The sequence below is a fragment of the Lampetra planeri genome, chromosome 56 (genome assembly GCF_965212315.1).
Source record: "Lampetra planeri chromosome 56, kcLamPlan1.2.h2, whole genome shotgun sequence".
NCBI lineage: Eukaryota > Metazoa > Chordata > Hyperoartia > Petromyzontiformes > Petromyzontidae > Lampetra > Lampetra planeri.
This window is the reverse complement of record NC_136162.1, coordinates 3,239,819-3,258,416: the sequence shown is the minus strand read 5'-3', so window position 1 is coordinate 3,258,416 and position 18,598 is coordinate 3,239,819. Positions and strand designations below refer to the sequence as shown.

The following is an 18,598-nucleotide window of genomic DNA, read 5'->3' as shown; positions in this document are numbered from 1 at the left end:
GTATTCTTATCCGTTGTTTTTTCATAAAAAAAGATAGTCCCATAAGGGACAACATTTATTTGAAGCACCCTGCATATATGCACAGAAATGTATATCTATATGTGTGTAAATATACACTCTTTATTCCACTTTGCTTAAGGCTGGAAAATGGCTGCAAATAACACGTGTGGTCAATTTGTCTCCGCAGGGAATTCCTGGATTGCCTGGATTAAAGGTTCGTTGGCGATGTGCTCCACACGGGACATCGTGACGTCCTGACATGCGTGTTGTGTGTGTGTGTATACATTGTGATGAGAGAGTGTTGTGTGTGTGTGTATACATTGTGATGAGAGAGTGTTGTGTGTGTGTGTACACTGTGTTGAGAGAGTGTTGTGTGTGTGTACACTCCAACATGCTGCTCTCTGTCGCTGTGTAATGGAGTTGTTTTGTATCTTTGCTTCGCTGCCCATTGACTGTGCCCAGAGGTAGGTTGCTCACATCTCAGAATCGCAGTTGCTTGCCGCCACGTGAAGTGCATTCCAGAATAAAACTCTCAAGCCTGGTTTGCTAAAATATTAAAAAAATATACCACGTTTTATAATATTTTATTATGGGACCTTTTTGCCAGTATCAAAGTATAAAAAAATTAGTTTTACCCTTTCTGGCAATAAAACAGGTGTTAAGATGTTTAAACACCAAATAGATACTTTTTGCAATGAAGCAAGTCTGTTTTAACCACATATTCTTGTGGTGAACATTAACAAACATGCTCTAATAATGTGCGCATTGCCTTTGAAACTGATTGGCCTGCACACCATTTATGTTTTATTAGTTGAATGCGATCTTAAGCATCTGCCAGTCATCTCAGTCAACCCACGTGACCTGGGGCTGTCTCGTGACCCTCCCGTCAGCGGCCCGTCGACACTTCACGTGGCCTCAAAGTGCACCTCGCCTGGCGGAGGCGTCGGGGTGACGTCACAGGCGCCCAGTGGCCAATGAGACTCTTGTTGTCGTTGTGACGCGCGTTGTGCCACCTTCACAGGGCGACCCCGGAGATTTTCTTCCTGCGTTCCCGGGACAAAAGGGCGACTCAGGCCTCCCAGGCCTCCCAGGAAACGCCGTGAGGCCCAACATTCACGCACACACACACACACTTTGCCATGCATCACAGCAACGCAGCCATCGAACCCCATGCAAAGCTGGCTCAGTTCTGAGCTTAAAATAGATTCAGACTCTGTCGCCTCGACGGACCTGGTTTTCACCTGAGGACGGCTGCTTGCGTTGTGGCCGAAACGTCGTGAGAATAATTGTATTATGTTTTATTTTTATTATTTTATTACTTCCCTTCTACGTGACTTTACCGAAATAACCAAGAAGATGAATCCCTGCAGTCACGAAAGCTTTAAATCAAATAAAATAGATTTATTTAAACGATTTGTAGTTCGGCCCTATCGAACCGTCAGAAATCCTTTATCAGCCTTGGATTCTGTCTGTGAAATATATTCCATTTCAGAGGGGGTGGAAATCCCAGCTCTCGAGGAAACCCGCCCACAATTGTTCACACCCCGTGGCGGATGGTGGAGTTAATTTTTTCGTGTGCAGTTGAATAATTGCAACTCGTAACGCGCTGCCACCGCACGGCGTTCACTCGCTCTGGAAGAGAGAGAACGAGATGACAGGCGGGACCACGAGGAAAGGCAGCCACGAGCTGAGCTGGCGCCAAATACCCCACCTCTTTAAAGCTCTGCGATCCTCTATATATAAAGGTGTTATCGGGCAATCAGAAGTCAGACGTTCATTACCCGAGCAAAGCCCATTGAGCTATCCAGCTTCTGTACCTCGGAGGTGGCGATGCTAACCTCATGTACCTCACTTGGTATACTCGTGAAGGCAACTTGCATTGAGCTCAAATTAAACCAACCTCGTCTATGGCAGGGTGGTTGTAGTGGTCACCCTCGTGCCTCACAGCAAGACAGGACCTGGGTTCGATTCCAGAATCAGGCGCCTCTCTGTGTGTGGAGTTTGTATGTTCCTCCACCCCGTTCTGTATTGGCTTCCTTCAGATTCTCTGGTTTCTTGCCAGAGCTAAAAAAAATACCAAACCCCCCAATGTCACTGTTTTCAGCCAAAACATGCCAGTGCTGAAACACGACCTGCAGACTACTGGCTTGGTATCACACACACACAGCAGCATCACCCCCAGCTGCATAACACACCTGGCACAACCCTCGTGAAAAAGAGCACTGAGATTCAGTAAGGCTATCCTGGGTAAACACTCATAATAAACACATTCCTGCGGAGGGAGCTGGTAGGAACGTTGGGTTGCTCGGTCAATGGCCAGGGTTAACGGCGGCGTGGTGTATTCCGCAAATATGCCCGACTGTGAGGGCGGGCACAAGCCGGTAAACGTTGAGTTTTATAAGGGCACCACGGCGTGACCAGCCTCTCCCCACCCAGCCCCACCCTCCCCACCCAGCCCCTCCCCACCCTCCCCTCCCCACCCAGCCCCTCCCTCCCCACCCAGCCCCTCCCCACCCTCCCCTCTCCACCCAGCCCCACCCCTCCCATTTTTGGATGCACGACGGACGCAAGAATCCCCAGTGGGCTGATGTAACCTGGCGGTTCCTACCAGTATAACATGATGTATTTCTCTCCACACCACTCTCTCTCTCTCTCTCTTTGCCTCTCTCTGTGTCGGCCGCACTCTCTAATCTCTCTCCTCTCTGTCTCCGTGTCTCCACAACGTGCCCCTCTTCTCGTCTGGGTCACTCTTTCTTCACAGGGCTATCCTGGAGGCGCAGGGCTGCCAGGCCCCATCGGGCCCCCAGGCGCTCCCGGATTTCCAGTACGTCGATTCACGTTCACTCTGATGCTCACAATGCCAGCAATCACGTTGTGCATGAATCGATTCATATCAATGCAGTATACGTGCCGTGTGGAATCAGGTCATGTAAACGCTGGGTCTATACACGTGGACCTGCTCGTATACTCTTGTAAAAAAAAATCGATTCTTTAATTTAATTTGTGACCATGAATTACATCGGAGGAACGTACGTGCGTAAGCATGTATGATATAAGCCAGCGTGAAATAGCACGGCTGTGGAATGCATAATAACAACACAAAATAATGATAAGTTGCGGTGAATTTAGAACGCGGGTTTCTTTCAGCTCGATTCCTGAGCTCGCTGCCTGACGATGCTCAGAACTGTTTGAGTGTAAGGTGGCTCTGTACGTTGAATGCATGTTACTGTATTTACGTTAAACTTTTGGCGTTATCTGGTCCAACACCATGTGAGACTAGGCTCTAAGGAAAGCTGTCTCCGGTGTGGACCAATCAACTTCAAGGACAGTGCATACATTATCAGAGTTATGTTTTTTTTGCATTACGACTACAGGTATTGTGGTCTATGCAAACATGACTCCTTGTAAAAAAAAGTGTCAGTTTTGTTGCCAGATAAAAGGGTAAAAAACCAATTATCATAGGTTTAACTTCTTTCGCACCGTACGCAGCCAACTGTGCTAATCGGAGGTGTGGAGGAAGGACAAGAAATATCTAATATCTTTGTTACGCTAATATCTTCTGACAAAAATCGCAGGTTTCATCGCTTGATTTTAGCTGTTTCGCGTAATGAACTTTTTAATTCAAACCGCAGAGACGATGCCGAGGTTTGCTGCTTCGTTGCAGAGGTTTGTGGTTTGAGCCCAGCGGCCACCCTGCATAATACTGCGGGAGTGTTAACGGAAGATACGGGCTGTCGATGTTAAAGATCCCCTGACGTTACGTGAAAAAGAATAGGCCGTTATGTTTGCCGGCTTCACCGTTCAAGTTTTCCGCATTTGAAGACTACTCACAAATTACCGCCCTCGACTCTGAAACTACCACGGACTGCACTTGTCTGGGGAACATAGTGCCTTGGTGATAACCTTGTGCTATAAGTCGTCAAATTGACGATTTTATTTGTTTATAGTTGTGGCATCGACTAATAAACGAAACCAGGCCAGTGAAATAATTTATCTCAATGCAAAAGGGAGAAAATCAAATGTTATCCTCACCACCACAATCAGAGCTTTGGAGCTGTGCAAACCCTCCGTTGATTTTCTGTTTTGCTATTTTTTTTGCTTTTACCAGGGTCCGTCAGGCCAGCCTGGGCCTCCAGGACCCAAGGTGAGTTCACATCCTGCACAACCAGGTTATCCGTGACCCATCTCAGTGGAGGGCATTACCCACAGCTGCCGTAATGGTGTCACGGCACCCAACTCGTCCACCCACCCACCGTCCCTCCCCTCCGCACCCACCGACCCACCGACCCAGCATTAACTCTGCGCGTCTCTGTGGCCTACAGGGACACATGGGACTCAACTTCCAAGGCCCCAAAGGAGATAAGGTGAGTCTGACGCTTTTCCGTATGTACACCTGCCACTCGCCCGTAACCACGCCAAGCGTTGGGGTTGTGCATGGTGAGGGTTGAGGAGCAGGTGGAGGTGAGCGGCTCAACGAGCGCAGTGAGAGATAGGCCCACCGGGAGTCCCTGCCATCGTCAGCGCTGAGGAGACAGAGGCGGCTGGGTGTATTTCTGGGCACATCCACCCCCGGCTTTCATAGGTGCTCGCTAACAGCACTTGCCCCCAACATTTTGTAAAGGCTGTATGGGGGATTTTTATTGTGTGCGCGCAGGGGGAGTCAGGGCTGCAGGGTCCGCCGGGGCCTCCCGGCCACATCCGTGAGCAGCAGGGCATCGTCGACATCACTGACGGCTTCCAGAAGGGGCAGACGGTAAGCGTCGCTTTGGGTGGGAACCTTAATCACCTTCACAAAAACGTGGATATACGTGCTATGAAGAAGGGCGATTGCCCAAAACGTCGCCTATTACATATATATGTTTTTCTTTGAAGGCCACAGTGTTATTGACGAATGTGTTGAGTTGTTTTTTGTTTGTTCTAAATGTGCTTGGCCGCCACTGCCGACGCAGCAACGCCGCCAAAATAATAATTTGTTTCACAAAAAATATATTTCCTAAATGGATTTTCTCACAGTGCTGACCGTAGCAGAGTCCTGCATCGGTGTCGGGTCACTACGGGTCACTGCAGGTCACCCGTAAATTGGTTTAGGCTGAGGTGGGGCCACGTTCATCGTTGGCGAGACCCCGCGGGCGTAGAGGTTCCCGTGGAAGTGACAGAGAGAGGCGTCCCCGGGGGCCGACCTGCCAATGAGAGCTTTCTAGACATTGGGCGGCGCTACGTTTTGCGCTGGATCTGGACGGCGTGGCCAGCGGAGTCTCTGAATGCGTACATACTCTCCGTCTCGCTCGTGCTCCGAGCCGAGGGGAGCACGCAGTCGGAGTGGCAGAGAAGTCAGAGAGGAGGCTTAGGCCTGTACGCTGAATTGCACTGAAGTTTTGTACTGAAGTGTTTTTGTTCGTGAGTCTTCCGATGAGCATAAACCATCGCCACGCAAACTTCGGTCATCCTCGCGGCAGCGGTTTTTGTGTGGCCATCGAACAAAGATGGTTGCCGCATCGCGCGCTTTCAGGTGCGCTTCTGCTGTCGTCTGGAACGCTCTTCCTTCTGATATTAGGAAGCCACTGGACCTATATGCTCTTTTAAATAATCTAGATTGAAAACTAATTTCTTTAGAACTGCTTTTTTCTATTTAGTTTGTTGTCCTTATCCCACACCTCCGATGAGCACGGTTGGCTACGTAGAGTGCAAACGAAATTCAACATGCATATGTAAAAGTGTTACCGTGTGGAGGATAATAGTGCGAAAGGTATAGTCGGAATTTTACTGGAACAACTCAATACAGGTGTTTTTTCCCAAAAAATTTCGTTTAAAACAATGGTTTACGCTCAATGCTACAAAGTATCCTGAGCAGACTAAGTAGTGCATGGCACGTGGGGTCAAACGTTTAGCAGCAGATTTCGTATTTCGGAGCAGAGCACTTTTTTGATATGTGTAATGCAAGTTCGTGCTTCGATGCTGCGAGAACCACACATCATCCAGACAAATACAAAAATAGTGAAAAATATCGGGTTGCTGATCAAATGAAAGTGGGTCAGGGCACGGCCATGGTGGTAGTGTAGAAGCGGGTTGCGGCATCCGGTGGGGTCATGTGGGGTCAGGTGGGGTCATGTGGGGTCAGGTGGGGTCAGACAGTCATGGGTCGTGTCGGGGTCGTGGGTCAGATAATAAGAGAGCTATGCAGGGCTCTCGATCGCAGTGAATAAGCGGCGCAGCCCGTGGACCGAGCGCCGTATTGCAATGAACGGTCACCGTGCGGTACCGTACACGGGCGCTCGCGAGAGAAGAGGAAGACCGAGGATGCGATGGGCCGATGGCCAGAGGCACGTCGGCCGGGACGTGGCTCAACGACTGCAGCGAGACTGGCGGAAGGAGACGAGGAAGGGAAAGATGCTGGCTGCACGCCGAGCTGCCAACCCTCGGGAGAGACGACTTTGATGATGTGCGCGTGTGTGCGTGCGTGCGTGTGTGTGCGTGCTCGTGCGTGTGAACACGTGTGTTTGCCACACAGGGAGACGTGGGCGAGCCAGGCAAACCAGGCCTCGACGGTCAACCCGGGCCCCCGGTGAGAGACCACGTTGTTGCTACTCTGCTGCAGATGTTCACGTGCGGCTCCACACTGACACAAAGATCCCCCGTATAGCCTGAACAGACTGTCGGGGCAAGTGCACGGCACACGAGGGGGTGGGTGGCCAACACCGCGCCCGGCACCACCCCACCACGCACCCACCCCCTCCCGTCTCGCAGCAAGAAGGGCCTGGGTTCGATTCCAGACTCAGGTGCCTCTTTGTGTGGAGTTTGGATGTTCCTCCCCATTGTTCCGCGTGGGATTCCTCCGTGTTCTGTGGTTTCCTCCCATAGCTAAACATGAACTCGAACTGGTATCTGGTCAAATATCCAAACTCAGGACCATGCTGAAAAATAGTCTTCAGACTTAGCGTGGCTTACCTGGGTAAATAAATCATTATTGTGATCACCACCATTGTCATTCATACTGCGCCGTTCACAATTCGGACTCAGTGCTGTACATACAAAAAAACCGACTTAACATATACTTGCATATGCTGTGTGTGCGTGCGTGCTCTGGGCGCTTTAAGTGTGAGCACTTGGTATGTGTGCGGTGTGTTGTGCCCTGCGTGCACCTCGTGCGTACTGTGTGTACCGCATGTGCTCCACGTGCGTGTGTGCAGTTGTGTCCTGGGCCTCGCCCAGGACGACTTAGCCTCAAACGAGTACCTGGTGCGGTGTGCAAAACATCGCCACTGGGGAGACAAAGGCGGCCGGGTGTGGTGCTGGCCACCCACCCCGTCGTGTGCCGTGGCGGCCCACATAGGTGCTCGCTAACAGCACTTCACCCCAAAAGTCTGTAAAGGATACACGGGTATTTGTTGTGTGTACATGTTCGGGACACGTGTGCCCTATAGACATACGGTTGGCACCTCGGATGAGCACAGTTGCCTAGGTACGATGCGAAAGAAGTTCAATACAGGGATTCCTCTATTTACCAACGAGTTATGTTCCAGAGGTCTGTTCGTATGTCGATTTGTTCGTAAGTCCAACTTTACTCCTGTCGATTCCAAGCACGTTGTACGGCGTGTACACTAAACACAGTGAATGGCTTTCAAAGTTGTATCATCTCCTGTAAATGTGAAGGGTTCTTCATGTTCTGCAGATGTAGATGCCAGCACCGCCATCTATTGTGCGGCGGTCGAACTTACGACTCTCGGTCCGAACAGGCAACTCGACATACGGACAGGTTTGTTCGTATCTCTGAAAGTGCGTAACTTGAAAGTTCCTAAGTAGAGGATTCCCGGTATACATAACATACTACGCGTGTGTTCCTGGGTATGTGTACTGTCGGTAAAACGTGGGTACGCTGCTGCTGAGTACCTCTGCATGACAAATGCCATCTGCTTTGCACAGGGACGACCGGGCTTTGGTCAGAAGGGAGAGAAAGGTGACTTCGGAGAAGCTGGCAAGAGGGTGAGAGTCCCGTTTTGTGAAGATTATTTCGTTCATGTCAACGACATGATTTCGAACGCTTTGCATTCTTCTGTCGTGCGACGGGAGAGGCTGACAATGGGACGTCGTCTCGTTTGGCGATCCACTCCGGTGGCTTCCTGCGATGCCAAGTGGAGAAATTAAGTGGCTCCAGCAACAGGCCCTCGGTGGGCAGATTGATGCGATATGATCCCACGGTCTGGAGTCGCATCCCTCGTCTTCCGCTCGTGAAGCTGGTGGCCACTGCCTCACCGCTCGCTGGCTGCGCTAAGCGACTTCCGTGCGATGGGCGAACACAGGGTTGCTCAATATTACTGTGCAAATTCTGCTTACTAATGCTTGACCGTGTTTGTACTCTCCTCCCATCCCTCGTTGATCAGGGGAAGCCAGGAAAGGATGGGGATTCAGGACTGCCAGGAATCGATGTGAGTGCACCTCCACCAGCAATGGCGTAGGCAAGCAGTTGCAGTGCTGCACCTTTGCCTCTTGTTTATGTACGTGTGCACGTGTTTGCATGCGTTCCAGTTAGAGCACGGCGCTACTAACCTGGAGAGACAAGTTCAATTCCCACTCGCGAGCAATATCAGAAATGAATATCTTAACCAGTCCTGGGCCTCCCCTAGGTCGACTCAGCCTCGAACGAGCACCTGGTGCAGTGCGCAGGAGACAAATTTGGCCGGTGCTAGCCAACCGCCTCCTCGTGTGCCGTGCCGGCCTTCATAGGTGCTCTCTTACAGCACTTGCCCCAACAGCTTGTCGAACGCTACAAGGGGGATCTTTGTCTTCGTGTGGCACGCAGGGAGAGCCTGGTATCCCAGGGATTCCCGGCATTGACGGCCTGGATGGCGAAAAGGTATTGACCACACATCGCACTCACACATTTCGCCGGGCGGCGGTGGCTATGCACGTGGCCTGCAGTCCCGCGCTGTGGAGGCATCGAGGGTTGGTGGATCACACGCAGATGTGAAACTCCCTTGCCGTGGGCATCGAAGAGCCTCACGCTCACTCACGAGGAGCATGCGGTACAGCAAAGGTGGCCTCCACATCGAGTATGGTATAGAGCGTTGCCCCTCACACCTGTGGGCTTTCTCTGGGCGAAGGATATCATATACGTCATTTTGTTAAAATATCGTTTGCTAAACACGGACGTGCATTGCCTAAACGGTGCGTCTGTGCTACTCTAGGGTCTGAAGGGAGATGCTGGAATCGCAGGGCCTCCGGGAAAAGTGAGTGGCTCTCCCCAGCGGACCCGTATGAACACACACACACAGGGCGGTCGATTTCTCTTACGCTGTACAATGGGCAGACAGGAAGTCTGCTCCAGATGTGTGACGCACCGCAGGCTGAAAGTCCACTGCTAAGGTGAAGTCCAACGCCGCGTAAGCAAGGACAGCTACGTGAACCTCCACAGACGATCACGGTTACACCGCCACATTACGCCCACCGTGCACGAAATACTCCACTGGTTGCAGTGCCGGATTAAACTAGTGCAGGGCCTGTAGCATATGTTATAAAGGGGCCTTAAATATATAAAAAACACGTAAATATTAAAACACACACATTTTTTACTTGTAATCGCTAACCTTAAACACCCAGTCGTTCATAAAAGTTGAAGGCAGTATAATAGTACAGTAATAGAGCAAGTGCAGAATTACTGAATCGGAATTGATAGCTTGAAATCATTTAGCGCGGGGCCCTTGAAAGTGCGGGGCCCGTAGCATTTGTAGCTACTGTTGCTCCTGGGATAATCCGGCAATGTCTGGTTGTAAGTGGTTAATTGGTCAGGGCGGATATGTGACGGTCGGCTATGCGGCGATGTAAAGTTGAATGAACAGTGAGGAAGTAAATTTTTTGTATATAATGAAACAAGCTTAGAAGTCCACGTTTACATGTCAATATTTAAACGTATTCTTTTTATGGCTCATTGCCATGTGGGCCTCCTTCACAGCACGAGATGGGTTTTGCTGACTCCTGCGCCCAACGAACCCCATCGTGTTTACGGAGCGATCTTTTGCTACCGTTTATCTCACACCCAGAGGAGAACCCGAAGCCTGAAACCCAGTCAGGATATTTAATTATGCAAGCGAATGGCGTTGCATGCCGCTGCTCAAGGAGGCCTTTGGAATGAACAGGTCCATGGGAGAGGCTTCAAAAGCAGCTGTGTGATATTGGCGTCCGGGGCCATTCTCTGGCACAAATGTTTCAATTTGGAATGCCATCTGACCCTCTTGACGCCAACAACACGATCGGAATATAATTTGGGGGGGTCACAATGCACACGTACAGCCGTTATGTCAATCCACTGCTGGGTGAGGGCCTCCTCACACAATGCAAGTTAGGGGAAGGTTATTAGACCGCACTTCACCACGTTGGTTGGTCAGTGAGGGTTGGCGGAGCGAGGGGAGCATAGAAGCTGAGCTAAAATGACAGGATAACAATCGATGTTTCTGCACTGCCTGCTCTGGGAAAAGGAGACGAAACATAAATGAAAAAGTCGCACGAGCCGAAGGTGGCTGCAAAGCTTGGACCCGAGCTTCCGCGCTCGCAGTTCCCGCGGCTGTGAGAACGAAGCGCTCCCCGTCTGTGGCCCGCTTCCGCAGGTGGTCTCAGTCACCGGCAGCAGTGACGTCGCCACCGCCCAGAAAGGGGACATTGGATTCCCGGGACCCCCCGGGGACAAAGGGGAGCGTGGGTTTCCCGGTAAGCGGTCAAACGGCCGAGCGGTTTACCGTGTTTTGTCGCAGAGGTCCACCGCGGGTTTACGAGCTCGGTGGCCGTCCCGGTTAACGCCACGGAGTGTGTCTTCATGTTGCACACTCGAAATGAAGGACGTTGGGCAGGTGCTCCAATTCGAGGGCAAACACATTTATTGTGGTTAATCTGTAGAATGCAACAGCACGTGTATCACACGCAGAAATCTTCACCGAGTCGCCATTAACCACGTGGCTGGTGTACACGTCCGGTTAATCTTTAACCCTGCCAGCCCCCCCCCCCCACAGGCCCAAATCGGTCATCACATGCTGATGTACACACGTGCATTGATGAACTGCACAGCACATGAGGACTTATTAAAAGAGTGGTCCATTCCTAATGTGCCACATTCACCAAAAAAAACGATGCTCCGTCCGCTTTGCAGTGGATCTCGTTACTAAAGGCGGCACCCCCTTGTATCCGGCGTCGTGATCCAAATAAGCCGTGTTTTTTTCTCTCGCAAATTACCGAATCGGGTGAAGCCACAAAGCAACATCGCCCCCGCCTCCCCCTTAAATTGACCGATAATACCTGAACATATAAAGGGCCGCAGAACTTGGACAATTGTTAGCTTAATGCTGTGTGTAAGTATCACTGTGTAGAGGCTGTGTGTAAGTATTGCTGTGTAGAGGCTGTGTGTAAGTATTGCTGTGTAGAGGCTGTGTGTAAGTATCACTGTGTAGAGGTTGTGTGTAAGTATCGCTGTGTAGAGTTTGTGTGTAAGTATCACTGCGTAGAGGTTGTGTGTAAGTATCACTGTGTAGAGGCTGTGTGTAAGTATTGCTGTGTGGAGGTTGTGTGAACGTGTTCACTGTGGGTTTGTCACGTCACACTCTGCTCTAACCTGCAGGTCCCCACGGTCTCCAGGGCACGCCTGGACCTCCGGGTAAGAAAGTCGCGTGGCCGTGATCTCATAATTAAAGGAGTGCTTTGAGTGTGGGTGAAAGCCGGTGTGCTTGGAGAAGATATACACAGAGAATTGAGTTTCTGTACTGCCGTCTGTTTCCTGGCCACCTCACAGCCCATCTAGAGACCTCACCAGGCTCAACACTGATTGGCTTTCGAGATCTGACAAGATTGTGCAGATTCAGGTCATGTAGGCAGGAGCAGATGACAAGATGACTGATGGGCTGACGAGATGACTGATGGGATGACGAGATGACGAATGGGATGACGAGATGGGAATAGGTTTCCCATTTTTTCTGGCAACAAAGCAAGTGTTAAGATGTTAAAACACCAAACTAAAACCTTCTACAAGGAATCATGTCTGCATTAACCACAATACTAGTGGTCAGAATGCAAACAAAAAACATACTCTGCTAATATATGCATTGTCTTTCAAACTGATTGGTCCACACCAGAGACAGCTTTCTTTCGAGCCTAGTCTCAAACGGTGTTAGACCAGAAGACGAGATGACTGATGTGATGATGTGATGACGAGATGACTGATGTGATGACGAGATGTCTGATGTGATGACGAGATGACTGATAGGATGACGAGATGATCGGTGGGATGTTGTGTTCGTGGATGGCGTTTGAGTCGATGGCTGTGGCGCTCCTACAGGCCCATCGTCCAAGGGCTCTCCAGGCATCCCAGGCCAACCCGGGACTAGAGGGGACAAAGGCCTTCCAGGAGACCCAGGCCCCATCATCCCTGGAGCCAGGGGAGTGGATGGACAGCCAGGTCGCCCCGGCAATCCGGGTATCCCCGGACCACCCGGGCCTCCTGGTACGTGGAGCAGCACTGCTGCCAGTGACGTGGGCATTGCTGCCGGCAGAAGAGAGAGAGAGAGCGCCCGTGTGCATGTGTACAACACGCGTGTGCATGTGTACAGCACGCGTGTTTGTACTCAGGATGCGTTCCTGACATTTGTATTAAATCCAACAAATCGTGGTGCAGTGCGCTAACCACTGCACCCACCGCTCGCACGTGACCTTTCCCTCATCCTGTAATCCACAGCTACGGTGCCCCTGGACTTTGGCAGCACTGGCAGAGGTATCCCTGGGCCTCCGGGACAAGCGGGGCTTCCTGGCACTCCTGGCATCGCCGGCACCAAAGGTACGCGCGGCCTCACCGCGTGGGTGGCGTCACACCAGGTCTCACCTTGAATTCTAACGTAAACTCATGACGTCAAGAACAAAGTTATCCCCGTCTAGTCTTTACAGACCATTGGGGCAAGTGCTGATGGTGAGCACCTACGAAGGCTGGCTCAGGGTGGGTGGCCAGCACCACGCCTGACCGCCTTCTTTCTTTCTCTCCAGTGGCGATCTATACACACGGCATCATACGATTATCCGTGAATCGGTACGGGTGTATGGATGATAGGAAGAGTGGACGATAGGAGGGTGGGTAACAGGCGTTTCACTGTAGTACCCAAGTGTCCTCGTGCAGTTTCCCAGGTGTCAATGAAAACATTATAGTGGCACCTTCAAGTGGCACCTTCAGCCAAACATTGAACGAGAGATCTCACGGTTCAATCATTCGTTCGTTCATCGAATGAGTGAACTGACTGTCGACGCGGTGGATGCTGCCTGCGCAGGGGACAAGGGGGACACGTGCCGGTCGTGCGGTCAAGTGCCGGTGAGGACTTTGCCGGGCGTGCCGGGACCTCAAGGACCACCGGGGGCCCCCGGTCAGCAAGGTGAGATGATGGCACCATGACGCAGCCCCGACACAGCACCACGTTCACAAATCTATATCCGGGAATCGCAACCATTCACAGTGCACAAGGTGGTCAAGTCAGGCGTGCCGGCGATGTCCGTGGTAGGTGCAAGTCCAGTCTGCGAGGGGACAAATTTGAGTTCCCCCCTCCCCCCCCCGAGTGTAGATACAGCAGGAGGATGATCGATATTGCGGTGCGGCCGTGAGATGACTATCGACTCGTTAACCACGTCACGTGTGTACAAGACGCGCGATCTTGCATCCCTCCCTGTACGATGTCCCTTCTCAAAGTTGTCGGCGATCGGTCCTGGCCTTCCTGCCGTTTCTCTCCGTCCATGATATTACTCTGGAACTGTCCATCAGACGCTCCCGGTTGCATCCACTTTTTGCCATCAACATCAATAGACTTTGCCTATTGGAAGCGCCCGTCAAAGGTTCCAAACCCGGCCGAGTCGGCCGAATCGAAGTCAGCGGTGCAGATCCGTCAGTGTCAAGTTCTAGATTGATTTTATTTTTGGAGAAATCTGCAAATTGCAATCGCAACAAGGGGTGGGGAGCGAGTTTCAAAGCTTCATCGATTGAGTACGAATTAGGCGGATCGACGCATTTTGTTTGTCATTTTGACAAAAAAGCCCACAATTTTTACAGCAAGATGAAGACCCGACTCCTCGAACTTAACCGCGATTCAGTTAACAGTGACAATGTGCACAATGTGGGTGTTTGTGGGAAGGGGGTTGAGAAACTTGTTAGCGGAGCGGGTTTTTGAAAGACTTATGGTGAACCACTTTGGTGGAGTGGAGAGGTCACCGTTGACGTCTAGCGTGCAGCAGGCGGCACGTGTTGTATTCTCCCAGTTGGAGACAATCGTTCAAATTTAATTCGCTCTCTTTCCCGGCTTCTCGTACCTGCGTCGTTCATTCTGTAATGCGGGCGAAAGCGACCTTCCGGATGTGACGTCACGAGGAGGCGGAGCCAGGTGACGTGGGTGAAAGGTAGGGGGTCCTTAAGCGGGTAAACCGGAAAGAGAGGGCAGTCGGGGTGTGAATGGAAAGGTGTGGGGCCACGCGGGCGTACGAGCCGAGGGGGCACCGTCAGAAGCGGGAGCCAACCCTGGGAACAGTAGGGAGCTACTGGGAGGTGTAAAGCTGCAGATAGAAATAGGCAGTAAGGCTGTGTGTGAGGGGCAGCGGGGTGGCTGCCAAGAGTCGCAGGAGCGACGAGAAGGCGAGACAGCACGGGGCTGTCAGAGCTGCAGCAGGAACAGCCAAGGGAGCTGTGTGAGAGTACAGCAGCGGAGCTGCTGTACTCTCAGCGGAGCTGCTGTGGGGCTGCAAGAGCGACAAGAACAGCAGCGGGGCTGCTGATGTGGACTGGAGTGACATCGGAACCAGCACAGAGAGAATAAGAGAGACAGCCATGTGGGAACGCAGTACGGACCGAATAAAGGACACTGAGCCAGAGATCGTGGTCAAGTCTTTTATTACACTGGGGTCAGAAGTGAAACGGCATGTCTAAGCAAGTAAGGAAGAAAATTCCCCCGGCGCCAGCATCGGCTTCTTCGTCCGACGACGACGAATTCCCTCCGACCACGGATTCTGCTGGGGTGGTGGAGGAGAGCCCTGCTGAGGCGAGCACGGGGACGGGCGTGGAAGATGTCGGCGCGATGGCGGGTCCGTCAACAACATCGGACGCTGAGCAAAGATGGCAACAGGTGGCAGAACAACTGGAGACACTCAAGGACGTCCTGGCGCATCTATGTCACCTCGTTACGCCAAGGACGACGATGGAACGAGAAGGTGCTCCACGGGCCGCCACGTTGCCTGCCCTGCCGCCGCCATTGGCCACGCGGCAAGAAGACGCCATCTTGCGCGCTCCGCGGCGCCAAACCGCCATCTTGGCCACGCCGCGGGCCGACGCCATTTTGAATTTGCCTCCAGAACAACCATCATTGGAAGACGGCGTAAAGAGGAGTCGGAATCGCCACCTTACTACAGTTAAGGAATTCTCTATCGGGGGCGATTGGAGCGCTTTCGCCTGCCGATTTTTGGCGGCGGTTCGTTCAGCAAGATGGACCGATGCGGAGGCCTTGGAAGTGTTGCCGACTCTACTGGACGACGAATCTGTTCGATTTTTCCGTTCCATAACGGCCGATAAGAAGAAGACTTTATGTGGAGTTTTTGAGGAAATGGCCGACGCCTATGAGCCACCTGACGACGCGCATCGGCGATTCGCTCAACGACAACGAGCACCCGAAGAATCGCCCGTGGCGTTCAGGGGTGCGGTGTTGGAGCTGGCCATGGCAGCATATCCTGACACGCCACAGGATCTGCTCGAGCCTCTCATATTGGGAAAAATGCTGGAGCTGTCTCGGGATCTGGGGATCCCCATGCCTGTGTGTGGGCATGAGAAGCTCACGTCCCGGGCGGCAGCAAAGTGTCTGGATGCGCAGTTTAATCTCCGTCGCTGGAAGCAAGTGGCGGCATGGACGGGTGGGCCCGTCAAGGAAGGAGGCGCGATGGGGTGGGACCCCACAAGGGCGATCTATGTGCCGGATGAGCGGGGTCCACAGGAGCTGACGGCCGCCTCCTCTCCATGGTCGGGACGCGGAAAGCCGGGGCCGCGCGCTACGCCATCGGGACGGGGCCGCCGGGATGCAAGACCTGCGCTTCGGCGCAACGAGGCCGATTGCTTCCGCTGCGGCCGTAGGGGCCATTATGCCAAAGATTGCTGGGCCCGCTTCCCGGGTCCGCCGCAGCAGGAGCCCACAACACCGGACAAGCCGACCAAGGAACCTCCGAAACAGGCATGTCGGCACGCACCAGACACTCGGCAAGGCTTTACACCTCACCCACCACCTTTGTTGCGCGATCCTATTGTTGTTGTTAAAGAAAGGCCATCGACGGGGCCTTGTCATTCAGTTACGCAGTGGCGCAAATTGGCACGGAGAGTTGTCGCGGCCTCTACGGGTTCGTCCACTGTACCGGGGTCTATACAAGGTGTGGACGTGCGCATTTTGGTCGACTCGGGAGCGTCTGCGACTATTATATCGGATGTCATTTTCCATCTGTTGGGCATTCCGCCGGGGGCTGTGCGTCCGGTTTATGGGTCTTGCGTCGCTGCGAACGGGGGTAGTATGGGTATCGTGGGCCAGGTGGATGCTAAGATATCTATAGGGGATGTGTCGGCTTCGGGCGTTGTGTTAATATCGAGATCTTTGGCGGTTCCTTGCTTACTAGGCACGGATTTTTTGGCTAAGATGCCCATTTTGATTAAAATCAATGAGAATTGTATTGAATTGCCGGGGGGCCATCGAATCTCGTTTCTGCCGTCGCCCTGGGGGCGACCTGCTTCGGCCGTACAGGTGCAGGCGCTGTCCGTCGCATCTGTGGACATCCCACCTGGTTCACAGATGCTTATACCCTTGCGGTATCGGAAGCCCCTGCCCAATCGGCTAGGAGCATTAGGGGTCTTGTTGTCACCATCCGCCACGATAACAACGGGATTGGCGTTAGTTGGGGCACAGACCATCGTCCGGCCGGATCAATTACCGGTTTTACAGGTGCTTAATGCGGGGGTGGAAAAAATCCGTGTTCCGGCCGGTACGGTTGTGGCACATGCCACTATGGCGTTTGCGACGCACGATTGTCCGCATCGCCGGGGAGTGGTCGCTGGTGTTTCCGAGCCAAGGGGTTCGGATAATCGTTGGATCGCTACCTTATGTGACGAAAATTCTTCCCTGTACGTGGGGCAACGTGATGCGCTGCGTAAATTGTTGCTGACGTATTCGGATGTGTTCAGCTCCGACGATTTGGATTTGGGACGCACATCGTTGCTTTCCCATCACATTGAGACGGGCGACGCTGCCCCTATTCGGTTAAATTCGCATCGGATGAGTCCAGCGGAGCGAGAACACGTTCGGGGGGCGGTGGAAGACATGTTGGCTGCGGACATTATATCGCCATCTAACAGCCCATGGGGCGCTCCTGTGGTCTTGGTTAAGAAAAAGGATGGCAACTTGCGATTTTGTGTCGATTTCCGGAAATTGAATAAGATATCGGTGGCAGATGCGTACCCCCTGCCGCGTATGGACGACTCCCTTGACGCATTGTCGGGGGCTAAGTTCTTTTCCACACTGGACCTCTCTTCGGGATTTTGGCAGCTTCCCCTTGACGAGTCCTCACGGGAGAAAACCGCATTCCGTACGCCGCAGGGGTTATTTCAATTCAACTGCCTCCCGATGGGATTGAATGCGGCCCCTGCTACGTTTCAAAGGTTGATGGAGCTCGTTTTGACGGGGTTGCAGTGGGAGACGTGTCTTATATATTTGGACGATATTATTGTGTTCAGCCGCACATTCGAGGAACATTTAACGCGGCTGGAGACAGTGTTCACGAGGATGCGCTCTGCCAATTTGAAATTCAAACCAAAGAAATGCCACCTACTGCAACGGTCCGTCCGTTATTTGGGGCACATTGTGAGTGCAGAGGGGGTGTCCACGGATCCGGAAAAGACGGCGTGCGTCCGGGATTAGCCGACTCCGGCCTCCGTGGGGGATGTTCGGCGGTTTTTGGGATTTGCCTCGTATTACCGAAGATTTGTGCCGGGGTTTGCGACGATTGCGAGGCCCTTGCATCTCCTTACGGGTAAAGGACGGAAATTTGTTTGGGGAGAGCCGGAAGAGGCGGCCTTTCGGAGTCTGCGTGATCTATTGGCTACGGCCCCGACATTGGATTATCCCGATTTTGATCGCCCTTTCATTCTTGATACGGACGCGAGTGACACAGGTATTGGGGCAGTATTATCACAGTCTAAAGGGGGCGTAGAGCGCGTCGTGGCGTATGGTAGCCGAGTCTTGTCGCCTGCTGAAACACGCTACTGTGTCACTCGTAGAGAACTTTTGGCGGTTGTTTTTTTCCTACGCCAATTTCGACCGTACCTTTACGGTCGTTCGTTTATTGTGCGTACGGATCATGCGGCCTTGCAATATGCACTCAAAATGGACCAGCCATCGGGACAGTGGGCACGTTGGTTGGACACGCTGCAGGAATTTTCCTTCCAAATTCAACATCGGAAGGGAGTGCGCCATGCGAACGCTGACGCACTTTCCAGATTACCAGGGCGCGCCCCTTGTAAATGTGCGTCGGGGACGCATAGGTGTTCGCCGATTCTAAACCCCCCTCAGCCGCT

General features: G+C 52.5%; 1 protein-coding gene across 1 annotated transcript in view; it reads left to right on the top strand.

Annotated features, from left to right (window-relative positions):
- Positions 1-18,598, top strand: part of LOC144735692 (uncharacterized) — a 99,855-nt gene that overhangs the window by 46,395 nt on the left and 34,862 nt on the right. The window contains exons 8-23 of the mRNA XM_078618170.1: positions 188-214; positions 1,022-1,099; positions 2,762-2,824; positions 4,109-4,144; positions 4,323-4,364; positions 4,655-4,753; positions 6,509-6,562; positions 7,921-7,980; positions 8,379-8,423; positions 8,798-8,851; positions 9,183-9,224; positions 10,599-10,698; positions 11,600-11,635; positions 12,314-12,478; positions 12,710-12,808; positions 13,290-13,391. Coding sequence (XP_078474296.1) covers positions 188-214; positions 1,022-1,099; positions 2,762-2,824; positions 4,109-4,144; positions 4,323-4,364; positions 4,655-4,753; positions 6,509-6,562; positions 7,921-7,980; positions 8,379-8,423; positions 8,798-8,851; positions 9,183-9,224; positions 10,599-10,698; positions 11,600-11,635; positions 12,314-12,478; positions 12,710-12,808; positions 13,290-13,391 — 1,102 coding nt within the window. The remainder of the gene's footprint in view (positions 1-187; positions 215-1,021; positions 1,100-2,761; positions 2,825-4,108; positions 4,145-4,322; positions 4,365-4,654; positions 4,754-6,508; positions 6,563-7,920; positions 7,981-8,378; positions 8,424-8,797; positions 8,852-9,182; positions 9,225-10,598; positions 10,699-11,599; positions 11,636-12,313; positions 12,479-12,709; positions 12,809-13,289; positions 13,392-18,598) is intronic.